Source organism: Seriola lalandi, unplaced genomic scaffold (genome assembly GCF_002814215.2).
Source record: "Seriola lalandi dorsalis isolate HSWRI2012SDOR001 ecotype SW California unplaced genomic scaffold, Sedor1 jcf7180002054391, whole genome shotgun sequence".
NCBI lineage: Eukaryota > Metazoa > Chordata > Actinopteri > Carangiformes > Carangidae > Seriola > Seriola lalandi.
In genome coordinates, this window is record NW_019524944.1 from 40,710 (window position 1) to 61,438 (window position 20,729).

Consider the following 20,729-nt stretch of genomic DNA (forward strand, 5'->3'; position numbering starts at 1 on the left):
GGGTGGGTGGGGTGTTAATGTGATCGAGGGGAACGCTTCTGTCAACTGTGTGGAACAATGAGTTAATGGAGCCTGGTCTCCATGATGCAGGCCCCCTCATGAGGCCCACTGGGGGTATTTTGGCATAATGACCAAGGCCATACTAACTAATTAAAGGCCTGTGCTATGTGTATATATTAGTTGTGGTTATTAGCAGGGCAAAATAATGTCTTAATTTAACTAAGAGCTTTAATGGAATGATAGCAGGGGAGGGGGAGCTGGATAAATAGCATCACTTCAGATACTTACAGCACTTCCAAGCCTCTGAGAGCTCTGAAGGCTCCATCCTCAATGCAGCTGATGTGGTTTTTATCCAGCTGACTGCAGAACACACAGGAGAGAGGGGCTTTGTTACACAAGACACATGCACAATCTTTCACTCTCCCCGCGGGGTAGTTGTGATCGTCGATACAGTAAGTAGTACACTGATGGAATATGGTAAATCGATACTAGTTTAGTCATCACAGCTCATGTAACCCCCGAGAGCAGCAAAAGGGGACTTTTGCTGATTGTTTATCTGCATCGGCACACCTCATAAATCTGTGTGTCCGTGTGTGAATGCGTGTCCTGTATACTGTGGTGAAGATGTAAATCACAGTTGCTACGAAGCATCTTTGGGGAGCTGTGTGTGCGAGCGAGGTAGGTAGTCTCCTCAATCAGAGTGATATATAAACCACTGAACATGCATACAAAAACACTGTTACAGACGGCCATTAACTCAGCCAGATAAAGAAAAAAGGTTCAAATGCCGGAATTACCTACACTTTCACTGAGTTATCAACTACCAATACTTCTAACAGTTAATTAATCGATTAGTAAACAACTAATCAATTAGAAACTAATATTTTTGAAACAAAACGTTTCCAGCTTCTCAAATGTGAATATGTTCTGATTTTCTTAGACTTCTGTGAAAGTAAACTGAATATCTTTGGGTTTTGGGCTGTCAGACAAAAGAATACATTTGAAGACATCATCATGGGCTCTGGGAACTCATGGCCGGCATTTTTTTGCCATTTGCTGAGATTCTATCGACCAATCATTAGTCAATAATGAAAATAACTGTGAGTTCTGGCTCCCAGCGAATCCCTGCTGAAAAGGGTGAGGCACTCACAGGTTTTTGATGTCTGTAGCTCCTCTGAATGCTTTCCTGGGGATGGACTGGATGAAGTTCTCACTCAGATCTCTGTGGAGACAATAAGCAGACATTAGTTACACATCACTTATCCTTGAGGATGACTTGGCTAGGTTTGTTCGGTTGAACAGGGTGTGTGTGTGTGTGTGTGTGTGTGTGTGTTTGTGTGTTCTTTAAAAAGGTACAATACAAGCCTTTATGGAAGCAGTATTAACGCGTTTCAACAATTTCCTCTGTAAACGTTTGATTTCCAGTGTTTAAAGCGTGCTTTTCAAGCAGCAGAATTCACTCTCTATTCAGTGTCACTCCCTTTTTTTTTTTTTTTTTTTTTTTACCACACTCATCGGTGCAGAACAGAAAGCTAAGGGCAGTGTTTTTCTTCCTCTCCAATGTGTGCCAAAACCCTGAGGTGTGGTACTGCATGGAGAGCTCTTCTCACAACGGAGTGGTTATTTTATAGTGGCTGTGTTATTCAGTGTTCACTCATGCTACAATTTGTTCTCTGGGCCTTAACCATTCTCTGGTGTGAGGTGCCCAACTCACTGCCTGCACACAGGCCGAACAAACGGGCAGCAGGGCAGCGACCAATGAGGGGTCCTCGCTGGTCCTGTGGGGTGGATTCATTAGGACGCAGTTGCACAAAGAAAATTATCTTTTAGAATTAGACTGTGTGTGTGTGTGTGTGTGTGTGTGTGTGTGTGTGTGTGTCCAAACGGTGGGTACAAATTAGGCATTTGAAAAGTGCATGTGTGTGGAAAGTAAGAGAGTGACAGAACAGAGGGGAAGGTCAGAGAGGAGAGGAGGGAAAGAGAATAAATGAAACACAAGTAGCCATAGTTTTAATTAGCAGAGTCTTTTGTCTGCCGTTTAAATGGTGAGCTAACCTCATTCTGAAAGGCTCTGCCCCTCTTCTACACACACACACACACACACACACACACACACACACACACACTACATGAGGAAATTGTAGGGCGCTGCAAGAGAGGCCCCTGTCTTGAAACAGACACACATGGAGGGCTCCCACAGCTCGGACAGACGTAAACAGAGTACTTATGGTCGCCCATAGAGGGGCTCAAGCACACCATCAGAACATATAAAACTACAAAACTATTTTCATAAGATTTTGATGACTATTACTTATTTAATGTTCATGTACACCGCAGCACGCAACCCCACGATACACACAACAAGTATCCACACTTATAAAACCCCATGGGGTCATGTTAAAATGAGTTCCCAAGACTCCTGTAACACATCAGTCTCACATAGTGTCCCCATTGGGTCATCCTTTCCAGAACTTCTCTCTTGGAATGAATATTGCACATTGTTTCAGCGGGATACAAAAGCGAGGAGCAAAACACACCACAGCGGTTGTGTTGTGCAATCTATCTAATGAATGGGTGGTTGTGCCTTTATGGTGCAGCAGAAATTAAAAGCGCTCTGCAGGCCACTGCAAATACACCACAATTAAAAATTGAATTTGTGTTTTTATTTTGTTTTTGTTTTTTGGTGTTTGACTATATTAAATCCAAGGCAACTGTTGAACTTTTACCACAATGAAACATTGCATTTTGCTTGTACATGCACAGTTCAATATCTCACAGGACGTGGCTGCATGTGCAGCCGACTGTAACCTGTTGGACATTGCCCCCTCTTTACACTGACCCGATTAGGAGACGGATGTGTGTTAAACATGACAAGACACAACATGGGAATGACCATAAAAAGAACAGTTGTACCTTGGACAAACTCAAAACAAGTGGTCCAGTTGTTTTAACTGCATCACATTCCAACAGTATAGACAACAGCTTCATCTGGCTGTCATTCTCAACTCACAAAAACGTGACGTACATGTACAGATGTGCAAACGAAACACACACATCGCTGGCTTGTGTTCAAAGAGAACATAAATATTCCATCTGATGGATTGCTCTAATTTTATCATCTGAGGTTTTTGAGTTTTATTTCCTCAGCAGATCTGCATAACATCTGCTTTCACCGAGGTACACGGGCAACACAGTTAGCAGGCAATTTAGGCGATTACACAACAATAATCTGTCTGTTCTGTCAGTCTGCCACATTTCGCAGAATCATATCTCAGACATCAAGACATCAAAACCAGCTTCATGCCTCCCTCAAAAGCAAGCATGGGAGCAAGAACAGTTGTGCTCCCTCCAGCTCCTTTGTTGTTCTCTTGGCAAAACTGTCTGAGTGCAGAGTTGAAAGCTGAGTCAGTCTGGCACCCGGGCTATATTGGTGCCTCTTATCAAAGCGGCTGCTCCATGCGTGTAGAATGCTTTTGGTCCACCTTGCCCTGCACTCCACCTGATGACTAATTAGTACTCTCACCTTCTCTCACCTTCCTGCAACAAACACACTAACACACACGGCAATGCCTAAGTGCTGTACTGCACACACACTGTTAATGACCTGTCTCTTATACACATCTGAATGTGTGTGTGTGTTTGCTCCCGGGTTACAATAAGAAATGATAACAGATCGCTGTGCTGGGACAGCACTGTTGGGGAGCCAGAGGCGACAGAGAAAGTGAGACAGGCATGACAGGCTGGAATGCAAGACGAGGCAAGGAGGCTCTGACAATATGAATTCAATGCTATGAGTGTAAGTAGTAAAATCAAAGGTCTGGGGTGGAATCCGCACACTAAAGCCCCCATAATCCTGTTAGCACGCTATAACACAATTGGCTGGAGTGATCTATATGCTCCCACTTATGGTGCTGTTTGATTGGATTAGATGCAGAGGTCGTGGGAGGTCGCTTTATAACTGTAGGTCTGTTCTGGGACAATGCATGCCCAAAGAAAAAAAAAAAAAGAAGGCCCACGACAGCCCTGAGGGATGCTCTCTATCATGCCAGAAAGTCTGCCTTTCTCGCATTTTCTCCTTCTGCCTGATCCTTTCTCTCCTCTGTCACAACTAACAGAATAATCACAGTGGTCTTGGTTTGGAGTCTGCTGTCTTCTGTGTCCTTTGAGAATTTATCGACGGGTTCAACTCCTACGGGAGCCAGAGCAATATTAAATTTAGCAATGTTACATTTCTGCATTTACACATTCTCAAAATGGCAAACAGGACATTTCTGTGGGAGACCATGCTGTATTTTACATAGTCTGTGGTTGCCCCTCACTGGTATTTTTTGTAAGCTCAGCCCCGACAGTGTTGGCTCTGAGATATTTGACATTTCTGATTAGTTTGGAAGCAGATTTTTAGGGAAGCACTGATCCCTTCAAAAACAGACATGATTATGTGAGAACAGAAACCACAGGGAGGGATATTGGCCACCATGGTCTCCATCACTAAGTAATGACAGTAAATCTAATGTTACAGCCACTCAGCAAATACCACCACAGTGCATCACTTGAGAAGAGGCCCAAACACAGTTAAAGACAACCAAACTGGCATGGTGAGAAATGACAGAAAGATTAAAAAAGATTGCCCCCCATTACACTCTTTCCAAAATGTGAGTCAACTTCCAGCCTCAGGCTCATCAGATTGCACGGTACTGCAGGAGCAGAGAGCAGACAAAGTTAAGAGCAGGAGCAGAGGTCACAACCCCTAGACTTCACTGAACTCGCACAGATTTGTTCAGGGGAAAAGGATTCATGGAAACCGTCAAAGCCACACTGCACTCTCCATTGCCCAGACTCCGTCCATGCACTCATCACAATGCTATGAGGACTATCCTGAGGCATGGCTGCCCCCCTCCCCCAAGCCCCATTCCAGGCCCCCAGGCATCTCACAGAGAGCTGTAATGATGTCAGACCTGCAACTTTTTGTTTCCCTATTTCCTGCACACAGCATGCCCACCAGTCTTTTTTCATTACAGGTGTGTGAAGCAATGTCTGAGTGAGCGAGAGTGAGTGTGGTTATGTTGGTGTTCAAACAGCCTAGACCTGGTATAGATTTACCTTAATGCACTACATACCTCCAAGTGGGCAGTTAGTTCATTAATGTAGCCTGGCTCTCTTTAGGTGACGTTGCTCACAGTTCATTCCCATTGTAGCCCTAATGATGAAGTAACACACATGTTTTCAGGTGTGTCCTCGCCGTATGAGCTACAGCCTCTAACACTCTGCGGTCAGGTTTTTTAAGGTTTCACTTATAAAAGACCTCAAACAATGGTATCGTTTAGTCAGTGTAAAGTGCTCTAACAGTAAACTTAGCTACTGATAGGCTTGTTTACAAGAATCCCTGCAGAGGCTATATCTGGAATAATTAGCAATGTTATCAGACATAGCTCAAGGCGCCTTGACTGGAGATTAGTCGCACACTGAAGGTAATGTCTGGTTCCTGTCTGATTCACATCATTAACCTCTGATCCATATCTCAGTACACTGCACTAATACTGTACAACTTCAACTCTCTTCTGTCTTTCCTATGATACAAATACCTACTTTGGCTTCATAACCAATGGGATGTTGATTCACACCAATCGAAAAAGCTGTGTAATGAGATTAGCATTGTTTTTTTTTTATGCTTTGATAATCACACCTTCAGTTCTTTCAATTTTTATTTCTGACAGCAAAAGGAGTCTCTGGGATGCTGCAAAGGCTCAGCCACCTCAAGCCCTCAGGGCTACAGGCTCCACAGTGTGGGGGTCTGTGGCTAAGTAATATACAACTTTGAATGCACAAATGAAAACACGCACATGGACACATGCACACACATGCCTCCGTGCGAACGCAAACAATTGCCTCTTTCATATCCTAAAGATTTCATAACTTCTGCCAACACACTTGGTTGACATGAGTGGTCAACACAGGGGATCTTGAATCAGACGGGATGATCTGATGTTCTGATGTCTTGGTGCCATTTAAGGATTTATGGGATTTCAGTGACCTACTTCACACCGACTGTTCACCTTTACTACTCTCTTTCTCCCTCACACTAATGTTGGTACTAAATTCACCTTTTTTTTTTTTAAAGTATATTTTTTAGGCTTTTTTATGCCTTTGTTTGATAGTGCAGTAGTGAGACAGGAAATGGGGAAGCAGAGAGAGTGGGAACGACATGCAGCAAAGGCCGTCCGATGCGGGGCTCGAACCGGGCCAGATGCAGCGAGGACTGTAGCTCTGTTTCTCACAATTTTTAAGGAAAAACTAATAAGTCTGATTTTTATTTCAATAACAGCTCTTGAAAATACTCCCTACAAGCGAATAAATGTCGATTAAAAGTTTTTGCGCTGCAGTATGGATTGGGAGTTTTTCCAAACTACTGGCATAACTGTCATGTGATCTAGCATGAGACTGCTGGTGAAGGAGATTTTTAGATGATTTTACAGCTCTGTTTTATTTCAGAAGCAAAGAAAATGATCTGAAAGTGCGGGATAGAAATCTTTCAACATGTAAATGACACTTCATCCACAGTGGTGCAGACATGACCTGAGTTTTCCTAATGCTACTTTCAGAGCCTCTCACCCTTATTTCATCGCTCTGTCTGTTCAGTCCATCTCTCATGGCACCGTACTTTTACATTTAACAAAGAAAGCATTTTATCCCTGTCTTAAAAACCAGTAGAACTGTATCCATTTGTGACTGATTGGATTTCTAATTTCTAATCCTAATAAATAACTGCAGGTTCTGAAAAGAGGCGCCTGTATGTATGGTGCATTTGTTTAGTGTGTGTATGTGTCTGTATCTAAAATAGAGTGTTTGTTTTCTTGATTTCTTGACTGGACTGCATGATAAGAAAATGTTTATTCTTGCCAAATGCTCTTAATTTTATCCTGCCATTTAAAGAGGGAGAAAAAGACAGAGAAAGAGAGAGGGAATGTGTCTGATTACTTACTCATTAAGCGAGTTAATGAGGTGTGTGAGGGCTGTTAAAAGAATGGCAGTGTGCTGCCACTAACTGCTAACTACTTTCTTCCTCCCTGCACGGTAAAAACCCACAAGTGGACACACACATAAACAACCACACACAACCACACACAACCACACACACACACACACACACACACACACACACACACACACACACACACACACACACACACACAACACACAGAAACTGTGGGCCTTCAGAAGGTGAAGTGGCTGAACATGGAAATGTACCAACAAATGACTCAAGAGATAACTGCAAATAAAGGAGCAATACATTCAGATAAACAAACCAAGCCATGCATGCATGAAGTATTTATATCCACATCAACATCTTGTCTTAATGATACCTAAACTGTTCATATTAGTACTCAGTCATTGCCTCTACTGTTCTTTAAAAAGTTACAGGTTCATTTTTAACGCCGGTCTGAAAGCAAAATGTTCAAATGTCATTTTAATTGTCAGCACTCAGACACCAAAAAAACTGTAATCAATTTGCAATTTACCAATCAACAAATGTGACTTGACTAAAAGACACTTGAATTGACTTGGATTCATCTCAAGACCTGAGTTGGAAGACTTAAAAACAGCTCTACTCTCTCACTGGTGTGACAGCGAGCAGGTATAGGAGTGGAGGAAGGGGGAGTAGGAAGTTAGAGATGGCTCGACCAGGCCTAATGTAAAAATGTTGCCCTTAGCTCTGTCACTGGCGAGGCAGACGGTAGATGTTATCTCTTGATTAAGACAATTTCTGAGAGTGCATGAAGCCCCGCTTGAAAAGTGCAAAGAAAAAAAAAAAACCTGACTATGTTAACATGGTGCATTTATGTGAAGACATATCTTTGGCTGAGGTGCAGAGAACTGTAGAAGACCAAAAACCCGCAGTGTCAGACGGATGAAAAAAGAGGGAAGGTGTTAAGAGTGGGGGATAACAAAAAGAGGTGAGAAGGAGTATGCATCGAGGCTGCAGGGCGTTTGGGTGCTTGCCAAAACACAGGCATGTGTGTGTGTGTGTGTGTGTGTGTGTGTGTATGTTTGTGTGGCCCGGAGAGAGTGGCTGAGTGTTTCTGTGTGCGGTCAAGAGTATCTGCGCCTTCTTTCTCACCCTCATGCCCCCCCCCCCCCTTTCTCATCCTTCTCTCTCCACACCTTCACATTTTGCTTTCTTTCTCGCCAGAATAAATGATAAACAAGCCTCCGAGCCGTGTCTCCCCTCATTTTCTCTCTCCTGTCTCCCCTCGGTGTGTAATACCTCCTTACAGCAGTCAGTGCAATCTGGACAAGGGAGCCAGACACCACCACCACCACCACTATCATCATCATCATCATGATTACCATTATCATCTGGAGGTCACAACACAGTCTTAAAAATAAAATCCTCCATTCATGTTCACGCAAATTATCATGCGCAGACACACGGCACATGCAAGCACGCAGAGTGTGTAAAGTGTTTCTCTAGTCCCTTTGTGGTGGAGATGAGAGGAGGAGGAGAGAGCTGGATGGAGCTCAGTGGGAGGAGGACTTGATAAGTGGGGAAGGAGAAACTGCTGCTTTCATAAAGAGAGGAATAAACAGGCTGCTTTAGGAAAACTCTCACACAAAAACCCAGGAGAGACTCTTGTTTCCTCCACGTCTCTCTTCTAGGACTAAATATAGACTCTACAAAGAATCCTAATGAAAAACAAACACTGTGTTAATAACAAATGCGGCACAATTCAATAGCATCTGTTTTCCTTTGTAGATTTCTCTTTTCTTTTGAAAGCTAGTGTCAACACCAGTCCACCAAAACTAGTACAAACAGCCAGGGAAAATGTTTGAGCAGAGCTGCATGTCACATCACTATAGTCTCTCTTTCCTCTGCAGTGTCGCCTTCTCTATTTATTTATATGGACTTCAGGAAATAAGTCATCAAGCAGCATTATCTCATTTCCAACATACCCCACAGACGATTATAGCGGCGCGCTCATTTATATGTTTAACCCTCTAACGTCCTATGCTTCCATACATGCTGACAGAGGAAGGAGGAGGCCATCTGGAGAGGGTTTGTGATTTATTCTGATGTTGAAAGATACGGCCGGCGTAACACCCTCTGTCTCCCCTGGTTCTCTCGCTCTCATAATACACACACATCCACAAACTGTCTCTTTTCGATGGGACCTAAAGGGGATTTCATGGATGGACTCCACTCTAATCATCTACAGCTCACCAACCAATGAGAAACACACAGCGCTCCCAGACTGGAACACTCAACAACCACCAAGAGCAAACACACTGTCAGGGGAACTTATCAAGTCCACATGAGGGCTGACACACACACACACACACACACACACACACACACACACACACACACACACACACACACACACAAAGAGAATCAAGACAGAGCTAGTTTAACTGTTGCCCACATCTCTTCTTTCACTGTAAATGATTCATGATGTCTGTGTGTATTTCTAGGCTTAAAAATCCCATATGAGCGCATACATTTGGCCATGTGCTCTGCTGCCACCCGTGAAGTAAATGAAAGAGTTAACATGGCTAAGAAAGAAGGGAGAAAATCTATCCCCTCTCCCAGCTCTCGATTCACCCTAATTTCCCCCTACCATTATGTCTACTTGTGTTTCTGAGTATGTCCAAGCCTTTCATTGGCAGTCAAGCTGAGTGATGGAGCAGGGGCTGAGCGGCATCGATCATGACAAACGCTTACAGGCGCTATCAACTGACGGCGGGGTGTACGATAGCGCTGCTTTGCACAGGGCCGCAGCCAAGCCCCCGTCCATCCATCATGCTGTCTACCTGCTGGACAATAGAAGAAAAGTGTGAGAAGAACACTGTGAGAGGAAAGGCGGGAGGGTGAGGGAAAGCACACCTCTCAACATGTCCATTATCACTGCCATTACCTATCCCCACATTAGCCAGCGGGCTCACACCAAGCCAGAAATAATGATCTCCACCTCTGAGAATAGCCTGGAAATCATTTTGTAGATTGGACTAATGTCGGGACAGGAGTAAAACGGGAAGGAGGCAGCCATTTAGAAAGACAACAAAGCCCAAACTGGGTGGCTGCTCTTACACTCACACACACACATACACGCTGTGTGGTCTCCCTAAACTAGTTATAGATGCCTCTTTGTGAACGGCTGGCTACCTAGAAAGTGGAAAACTGATCCTGTAGATCGGATGACAAGCTTTTCCTGGAAGCGCTGGTCTGAGGTCAGTGTTATTGAGCCGCTGTGATGACAGATCCACCACACCTAACCACAGGCGGCGGATATCAGATCAGAGGACTGTCACTAAGACACACACAGTCAGGAGCTATTTCAATCAACACGTAAACCAAACACACTTCAGGACACTTAATCGACCTTGTACACTTCGTCGAGGTGCAGAGTTGCATTAAGACACTGAGTGAGAAAAAGCTTTGGGAAAGAAAGAGAGTTTAAAAAAAAACAAAAAAAAAAACATGAAACACATGGACAGAGGGATTTGATGAATGAACCCCTGCATAGATCATTTTCTGGTTTCCTTTGCCTTCCCCTCTCTGAGGAACTGGTACACAGCCTCTTCTATTCTCTAGACTCACTGTAATAGAGAGTGAAACCTCCCCGTCATTACTTTAAACTCTCACAGTCGCCGTCACACATGGAAAGTATCATGCCAGAGGAGAGGAGAGGAGAGTAGAGGAGAGGAGAGGAGAGGAGAGGACTAAGCCAGAGGGAAGGTGAGCAGAGTAGCTACCTTTATATCATGCCCCTTCTCTGTCCAAATCCCTCTGAAAGCTAAACTTAAAAAAAGCCCAAAGCTACTTGCCTAGATATACACAGTCAAGGACACCTAGTCCAAACAGAAGACCTCATTAGAAGGAAAACTGTATCATTTCCCCTCAACTCATCTTGTTATTGTTGCATATAATATTACTCCTCTAAACTCTTACCCAGTTTTCCTATTACATGTTTAAATGTGGGTGTGCAGTGACTTAAATATCTTGTATATATGCATCATTTTGCTGTGAGGGAAAATAAGGCCACATTGCACATTGAGTGGGAGATTTAGATGTCCTATAGCACAGACCTGAGAGGTGAAGTGATGGAACAACAAAGGCTGCAGGCTCTTCCCTCGGTTACCTATACTGCCTCCTGCTCGCCATGATGCATGAAACAGGTGCATTGTGGCTGACGTCAACTCAACAATTCACCCTGGGCATGTATCACCTTATCTTTAACAGGACACACTCACATGCAAACAAATGGGCCCTCCAAGGCATGCATGCACATACATACGGTGCTTTCACTCCCCCACACACACACACACACACACACACACACACACACACACGTTATCTTAATGCAGCAAGGCAGCAATGTAATCAGCAGTAAGTCAGGCCTGTCGTCCCTGTATCTCTGCACTCAGTGCTTCCCAAAATACGCAGTATAGGTGACTATGGTTTGCTGGAGACAAAAGCAGCGGCTGCGCACGTCACTTTGTCACAAACAGACGGTGGAATCACACTTGTGCATCACAGTATATGGCAATGTGTTGATAGCACCGCCACATCACTGCTGGCAGGTTATATCATGGCTTGATTATATTAGTAAAGTATCCTTTCACACTCATTCACTTTGTGATAGAGAAGAACGATGGGATGGTTTAACCTGACACCCTTTGCCTTGCAATCGTCAACAGCAACGTGATCTTGTTTCCATTTTTCACTCACTTTAGAGCCAAAACAAAAACAACTATTTTCATAATCGATCGATGTGCTGAACTTTTTCTCAATCAACTGATCAACTAGTTTACAAAATGTAAAAAAATAAGTTTCCTGAAGTTTTCACAACCCAAGATAATTCAAATGATTAGCTATTCAAATTGCTTGTTTTGTTTACACAACAGTCTGAAACCCAAAGATATTCAGTTCACTATCATAGAAAAGAAACAAATCAGCAAAGATTCCTGTTAGAGAATCGGAAGCAGTGGATTTTAGGAATATTTGTTTAAAAAATGACTTTATTTAATGGTATATCTATAACTTGTCACTGATAATTGTTTTGCTGATTAACTAATTGTTTCAGCTCTGATTCGTTTTGTGATGGTGAATAAGGCATGAGAAGTGAGTAAAGACAAAAGTAGCTGTGACTTTCCTCAACTTTCTTCTTGACTATAAACAATCTCCAGCAGTTTATTGTGTAGCTACAGCGGCTACATGTGTAGGCGTCATTGCTACGTGTTTTTCAAACAGATAAACATTTAAAGCAGCTGGAGTTTTGAGCAAATACTGATTCTGCATAGAACAAGGCCAATGATGGAAAACACTGATGACGCCCAGAACAGTGGATGCATACAAAACAATAGTTACCTGAGTGAGAATTAAAGAGTTGTATTTTTTTTTAAGTCATCCTGTGTGCTCAAGAGTATTCAGCGATTTTGCATCTCCATCTGCTCAACCAGACTGCACTGCTCATCCCAGACAGCCTATTACATAAGTAAAGAGGTAAAGGTTAACCACTGGTCAGCTGGCACAGTGTGTGTGTGTGTGTGTGTGTATGTGTGTGTGTGTGTGTGTGTCTGTGTGTCTGTGTGTCTGTGTATGTGTGTGAACAGGTTTGAAGAGGCAACATTTCCTTCCTGTGACAGGTGTGTGTACATGTCAGGGGTCAGTAAAGGCATTCGTGAAGCTATGAATAAATAACTGCAGGGTCTCTGAGACTATGGAAATCTTTCATGAATATTACATGAGGCTGTCAGGAAGGCAAACGGCTATGCTCACTCTGGAGTCAGCTCTTACAAACCGACTAAACACACACAAACTTTAAAACTATGTTTTTAACTCCTTTATTTGATTTTGGCCTCCAAGTGATGAGCCCAGAATCGAATAATTACTCCCATTTACATTGATCTTTAATTGCTTTTTTCTTCAGTTCGGTGCTGTCTTTCTTTTTTTCGAATGATTGTCTTCGCTTATTTTAATTCTAATTTATGTTTTTTCATGATTATTCTGCTTCTTTTGTCTGAAGAAATTTGCATAAATGTTACTCTTTTCTTAGAGGTAATTTTCTTTGATGCCTGTTCGTATAGATGCTGATTTTGTTGTGGGCTCACAGGACCTTGGCAGCTACAATTTCACAGAGAAAACTGTGACTTCAAGTAAAAAAAAAAACTGCAATGAAACTGAATCAGAGCCTCTGGGCTTTCATTTTCCGCCTTTCTTTCTATCAGTGCTCTTCATTAACTTCACTGCATAAAGGAAGTCATTCCACAAGAGCTAACGGCCCAATACTTTCGAGATTCAATTTTACTCAGGCAGCAAGTCAAAACCCAAATCTAGTCAGTGTGTGTGCGTGTGTGTGTGTGTGTGTGTGTGTATGTATATGTGTGCATGCATGTCGGTGTGTGTGTGTGCAATCCTAATGGTGGGATGGGTTCTCAGTCCAAACTAGAGGTGCAAGGCCAGAAACTGCAGAGGTGCTGGTTGCTAGGAGACAAAAGGTACTCAGCTGGAATTATGACTAAGCCTTGAGGATAGTGTGTGTACGTGCATGTGTGTGCATGTGTGTGTGTTTGTTTGCAAGCATGCACATTTTTATGTGTGTGTGTTCTGTTTGTAAGAGCAAGACTGAGCCTGGCATAGGAAGGAGAGGACAATGGTTTTGGTCCCAGCTGTGCTGCAGTGGGTGGGAGGCATCCTGAGAAAAAGAGCGTAACAATGGACATCAGTGACTGCTCTGGATGTTTACTCTGTCCTCTGCAATGCTCTGGAATACCCTCATCCTCCCACACTGACAGCCCACATACAATATAGGCCTGGGAGTGAGTGAAGCAAACCTTACAACCACCACATAATGACAGACAAAGACAACTATTTCAAATCATGGATATAGACGATCTGCTTCTATGACCAACAAGACGTTTACAGTTATTCCTCGTGGTATTATGGCAGACCTCAGTGTGAACAGTTTTCATTGGAACTATTTCTTTGGTAAAAGTAGTTCCAATGAAAATTGTTCACAGTGTGGTCTGTGGATTATCAAGCGTAACTATGACACTGTTTCTGGAAAGACACATTGCGCTTATGTAATTTTTCAATGCTTTGACTTGCATAAATAAAATTCCATTCACCTCTTTTGAATTTGGTTCAAGAGCAGATACCTAATAGGGTAATATACAAGGTTTGATGCCGTAGGAGAGATGTGAAAATACTTTTTGCGACTTGATTCCAGACAAAAACTTTCACCAGATGCTTAACAGAGGGTCTCCCTGCCTGTTTTATTCATTTGGTATGTGATATTACCCACTTGCATTCCTTAAATTTTTCAGAAGTGTCACAAATGGCCTTGAGGTGTATTCATTAATGAGTGACCAGCCTGGAGCAGCAGATGTGATCTGCAATGCTCAGGAGGTAAAGATGAGGCCCGAGCGAAGACTGAGCGCTCAGTGTTAATGAACCCTTACAGAGGTGCAGCCGTAGGCATGGATTATCACCACAAGGGCCAAACACACACATAAAAACACACAGAGACTCACACACACACACACACACACACACACACACGCATATGCCAAAGCGTCTCTTTGTCTACCTTCAACTGCACTACAAGTTGAATCAATAAAATATCCAAAGCACTTCAAGGGTGTATTTCAACATTATGATAATAACTCATCTTGACAACAGTGTCTAAAGATAAACATACCCCTGAATGAAGGAAACCATTTTTCCCTTTTCTAACAGATAGAGTCCAACACAATGGAGGCTGAAGCACATCCATCATCATCCACAAGCATTAGCATAAAGACTGATTACTCCCCTGGGCTGCAAGCCGTCTGTGTGGAGTAATAAATGCATGCCAGTACAGTTAGCATGCTGTCGCTAGCCAGATGAGGCCAATACCTTCAGATAAATTACTGAAACAATGACAGCTATGAGGAATAAGTGGGAATACAGTGGCTTTTTGTTCCATATGTGTGAACACTGAATCAAGTCCATTTGTTCGAGTTGAACTAACATGCCACTGTGCTTGCCTGTGTAATCACGTCTCTGACAGCATGTGTCTTTGTGTGTTCTCGAGAGCAACTTCTGGATCATTTTATCGCCATAAGTTCTGCATGGATGCCGACGCATAGCCAGGGGCTGAGAGCGTACATATTTGCGGCTGTGTGTGTGTGTGCGCACGTGTGTGTGTTTGTGTGTGTGTTTGTGTGTGTGTGTGTGTTAGAGAGACTGGTAGCCCCCGAGGAAGCTGTGTGTCACAAAGCCAGCCTGGCACAGACTAGAGGAGCAACTGCCAGAGCAGGGGGCATGAAATTAAAACTCACCACCCAGGAAAGAGGGAGAGGAGTGAGAGAAAAAGTCAGAGGGAGGAGGAGGAGGAGGAGGAGGGGGAGGGGGAGAAGGGGGAGAGGGGTGGTGGAGGAGAAACAAAGGATAATAAAGATGCAAGGAAGGACAGGACACAATAGCCTTGCAATATAAAATTACCCAAGTCAAATAGGAAACAAAAGAAATTTGCACATTTTCACGGCAGAGTGGAAATGTGCTCTGCATTAATGATGCCTGCTGGGATTCTTCTATACTATATCTGTGACAGGGGAAAAGACGAAGAAAAAATCCTGCAACTGTCAAAAAACAAAAACTGAAAAAAAACAACCCACAAGAAAGACCTGTTAAGAGAAAAAGTGCTGCTGACCCTCAGAACTTAGAGCCATATATCATCATATGTGTTGACTTGCCTTGTTGCCAGACATACATTTGGTTTGTGTTTCTTGTGATGGCAATAGATCACCCCACTGGTCTAGACCTAATCAACACCGAGGCTGTGCACACACCTGGCACCTATACCTACCTATACACACACGCGCGCGCACACAGGCATGCACGCACGCGCACACACACACACACACACGCGCGCACACACACACACACGCGCGCACACACACACACACACACACACACCACGCTGCATGTCCGTGTAGGCGTCCTCTCTACAATTTTCAACTCTGACCTCCAGAAAGAACAGGAGGCCCCGAGAGGCTATGATGGATATGCCAGACACAAGGAGTGTGTGAGTGTGTGTGTGTGTGTGTTAGTGTGTGGAAGTACACACTATGCTTACCTGACAATGCTACATCCTGTGGCTGAACTTTTTTGTTTATTTTCTTTGGTGTATTTTACTGCTCTAGTGCAAATCGTCCCCTCAGCTACCCTGCCTACTGGCCCGCAGAAGGTGTTTACTGAGAAAATAATACACGCACGCACATACACACTCAAGCGCAGACATACACGCGGCTGGGAACAGTCTAGCGGATGTCCTCTCCCTGAGGTTCCTATCTCACCCTAGCCGTGACCTCTCACCCCAGCTCTGTGAGTAAGGCAGGGAGGGCCCTGAGCGTGACCGATCCATTAGACTCCTCTGACAAGGATGAGGATGACATCTGAACCCCCTGAGGCAGGGGAGGGAGGAAGACGACGAACAGAAGGAGGACTACTAAAAAAGTGGGATTACACGGGCTGTGCCCCCCAAAAAAAACTGAACAATCAATTTGAAGAAAAGGCCTTATTCCCCAAGTTGACTTCGTAAATCTTTGAAGCAGTTACTGTTGATCTCTGTCCTTTCCCTTACTATTTCTTTAGCCGTCTGTACGAGGTCGCAGTGATTTTATTTACAAAATAAGGTACGTAAACAAGTCTGAGTCAAATAAATAAGCAAAACTAAATCATGGAGATGAGCTGTGGAAGTTATTCATGGTAAAAAAAAAACAGGATCTTTGATCCTCTGTGTTCAGGGTCATTGCTTAAAGATAAAATTTCACGCTATTTCTCAGCAAGGATTTGCTACCAGTGAAAAAGTATGAAATGAGTGCTGAACAATTTAAACAGGTCTGCGCACACAAAAATACTTATACACAAATACACAAATACGTTCTGCCACAAGAAGTCAGTGACAGCAGAGATGCCTCGCTCTGAGCTGAAAAGAGAGACCTTGGGAGGAAATAAAGGAAGGAACAGGAGTGGCCGCGTGAGAGGAGGAGGTGGGGTGCCGGAGAGATGGAGGGAAGGGAGGAGGATGGGACTTTAAGGATGAGCGAGTGAGAGTGACAACCCTGTCTGGAATGCCTTTGTCTGCGTAGGCTAATATTTGCTCTTGGATTTTGCTTTTTCCCCTTCTCTTATTTGCTGTTGACAGAGAGGAATGAAAAGGCACATAGCCAGCAGGTTACCTAGTAGCAAGACTTTTGTGCATATGCATGTGTGTGTGTATACATGTGTATGTGTGTGTGTAGCCAGCAGGTTCCCAAGCAGCAGGTGGTGAGCAGAGGCAGAGAGTATATGGAGTTTAGGAATCTTGTTTGCTGCTCAAAAGTTGCTGCTGCTCTGCAATTAACCCTGCTCAGAACTACAAACACATGCCAAACACGCATCCGAAAATGTGTGCGAGAGAGCCGGAGAAGATAGGCAGAAAAGGATGGAGACGTACAAACTCATTACACATGATGCCAAGATCCCTTCCACCGCCATCCCCTCCCCTCCCCTCCTCTCTCCTCCTGGAGAGTCAGGGGTTGCGGCAGCCTGCGGTGTCTGCCTGAAGGCCAGTCTCACAGCGGGCCAGTCATAGCGGCGGCACTTTGATGTCTTTGTGGCGAGACTCCGTGCCTCACGTCCACGCTCATTAACTTTGTCAATGACAGATCAATGTGAGCCCGCACAAGGCCTCGCTGCCTCAGAATTACAGACTATTTACCGATCTGGGTCTGAGTCTGGACTGGTCTCGGTCATAGCTCAGAACAAACACACAATACAGCAAGGGACGGGGAGACTGTTCGCTCGTCATAGCACCCATTTGACAAGAGTAGCCCCCTCGCACGTGCAAAGAGGATACGGCTCCACTTAACTCTGGCATCCCGACTTCCTATGGCTTAGTGCTCACAGACAGCAGTCACATCCCTTCACATCCTGTGGTTCCCTGTCTAATGATTAGGAGATTACGGCCCCCCCCCCCCCCCCCCCCCACCCCACCCCTATCTTTTTGCACCTTAACGTCAGTCAGACAGATGCAGCCGACCAGCGTGCTAAAACCATCGGAGCAGTTCAGGCTCGTCTCTCACTGCATGACCCACATTGTCAAGATCTGGCACTTAGCACCTTTAAACCACCTCTTGAATCTTACCTCTCCCACTCTGTCTCATTTATTGTTGGTTTTTACTGCTTTTCCTTGCTTTTTGATGGCCTGCTAGCTTGAGTCAAGAGGGGTGAACGAGAATCTCTATTGCAATCTGTCTGGGAGATAAGGATAGTGCTGTTAAACGAGGACAAACAATCTGTCTTATGTCTATGTGTCACTTCCTCTTGCTTCCTCTGTCTATCATTGGATCCAAAAGAGAAACTTTTTTAGCTATTCATTGTGAGCAACATGAATGTTGAGTTTTTCTCCAAAATATTTTTTTTAACTAAATATGAAAAACCTCAGTGCATCAGTCTTGAATTACCCAAAAAGCAGCCTCACAATAAATTTATGATTTCCATCAGGAGAAATCTGATCAAAGAAAACAAACAAGACTAAAAGGGAGCAAGCATTTGGTACTTGAAAGTTTTCAATACTTGCTAACAACTAAGAAGTTGGGAGTTTTCTCAACTTTTAACTGAAATTACACTGATGTGAAGGCATGGAAATCACCTAAATTCAAGAGGGTTTTAACAACAGGGTTTTAAAGTGACACTGCAGTTAATGAGAAGCGCTGACTGCCAAAACCTCCTCACATGTTCTGCTGCACCCACATGCAAATCTACAGGTTCATCTCATACCAAACACACGCAGCCACATAAAACTAGCCCCGGTAACTCACGGGACTGCATACACACAACACATGCACACACAGACAAGTTCTCGCATGGCAGTGCACGTACACACACGCGAACACACACACACACACACACACACATGCACACAAGCACATACACCCAGAGAGATCATCTGTACTCTAAATATTTAAAAAGACTATTCCTCTCTCTGTAATTAAAACCACTGCAGCATTCCAAGGCTGTATCCCCTACCATCAACGCATTTCTCCCTCTCCCTCCATCTCTCTCTAGTCTGTTGTTCTCTTCTTCCTTCCTCCATTTTGACCTTTGCTTCAGTTGCCTGGAAATGGGATGTTTGAAAATCTTCCAAAAACAATGAAACTGTGGGAATCCTCTGTGCAACAACTGCCCTCTCCTTGACACCCATGAATCCTTCTCTTTCCCTTTTTTTCTCTCGCTCATGAGCACCCCATCACCACCCACCACCAACACTAACAGCACCCCTCATTTTCACTCACAGCTCATCTAGAATGGCATCGGTTCGTTTTACCGTTGGGAGTGAGTAAAAGGTCAGGTTTTGTCTGGAAGGTAGGAAGCAGTCTCTCCTGGGAAAAAGGTTGTCTTTCCTGAGAGAAGTAATGATATGTTAGGACAGCCTGCAGAGCAAATACAGGAACTGTGAGTCAGCGCCACACACTGTTTGGTTACAAAAATCAGGGCACCTATCGTGCCCGGGCCTGCGGGGATACCGGGAGTAAATCCTCTCCCTCTCCACCGCTTCCTCCCACTAGAATCTGCCCAAATCCTGCCTTTATCACTGTGTTTGCTCTGCTGAGCTCACTAATGCTCTCCAGCCACTCTCACAAGGTAGGTGTTTATATGCATGTGTGTGTGTTTGCTTTGGCCTGCACCGTAATGCTTCCCATCCCTTCACCATCAACATGAATGGAATGCAGAGTGTAATGCGACAAAGGCCTGAGAGTGGGAACACACACTTGGAAGAGGCTCACAGGACAGACATGTTCCTGGAAAGGAGAGCAACAGTATATTCGTCAGCTCTAGTAGCCATAGATGAAGAGTGTGTGCGTGAGTGTGCGCATATGTGTGTGCGCGGAGTTGTAAACAAGCACTTCTCATGAAGTGGAGATGGTCTACGGAGAGCTGCTCTCATTTCAAACATCATTTATTTATTAGCCCCCTGTGTGGGACACACACACACAGTCACACAGAGTGACAGAAATTCTGCAGTTTATTCCATCACGCACCAGCGATCAACCTCATTCCCTCACCCTTCTCTTTCCGCCCCCTCCCTAAGTCCCCTCCCTCCTTCCTTCCTTGAAATCGATGGAGTGTTTTGTCACCCAATGCTGCGTTTCGTGCAATATTCATCTGAAGAAAAAAGCCCATCTCACACTCAATGAATTTTCATAAACTCCGTTCGGCGCTGATTGGTAAATGAAGGGCTACGGGCTTGACACACATGCACGTACGGGCGCACACACACACACACACACACACACACACACACCAACAACCCCATTACCCAAGCGTCAGGCAAGGGCTTTGTTTTGTACCATTGGAATATGACAGTGATTTATGGAGAAGGGGAGTCACACTACACCCTGATACACACAGCAACACAAAGCAAGGTTACTGGCCCAAACATGGGCACAAAGAAAGGTTACTGCTTCACCAACAAAGCCACACTGACAGCAGTGCACGCTGTGGTCCGGGGTCAACACCACATCAATTCAGCGCAATGGATGAATTCAGCCGACCCACTAAATGAATGCATTGGCCCCTTTCAATAACTTGTTTTGATGAATTCCATGAATATGAATCTCTCTGCTTCCTCACTCAATGATTCCTTAATGACTCTTCCGGAAACTGTGTGAGGCACGGAAAAGGCAAATCTGACTCTCCCGATGTC

At 44.2% G+C, this 20,729-nt stretch overlaps 1 protein-coding gene across 3 annotated transcripts in view; it reads right to left on the reverse strand.

Moving 5' to 3' along the window:
- slit1a (slit homolog 1a (Drosophila)) overlaps window positions 1–20,729 on the reverse strand; it is an 88,374-nt gene that overhangs the window by 37,738 nt on the left and 29,907 nt on the right. For all 3 annotated transcript variants that reach the window (XM_087174887.1, XM_023409402.2, XM_087174886.1), the window contains exons 5-6: window positions 1,151–1,222; window positions 289–360 (exon numbers count right to left, since the gene is read on the reverse strand). In XM_087174887.1, the coding sequence (XP_087031013.1) occupies window positions 289–360; window positions 1,151–1,222 (144 nt within the window). The remainder of the gene's footprint in view (window positions 1–288; window positions 361–1,150; window positions 1,223–20,729) is intronic.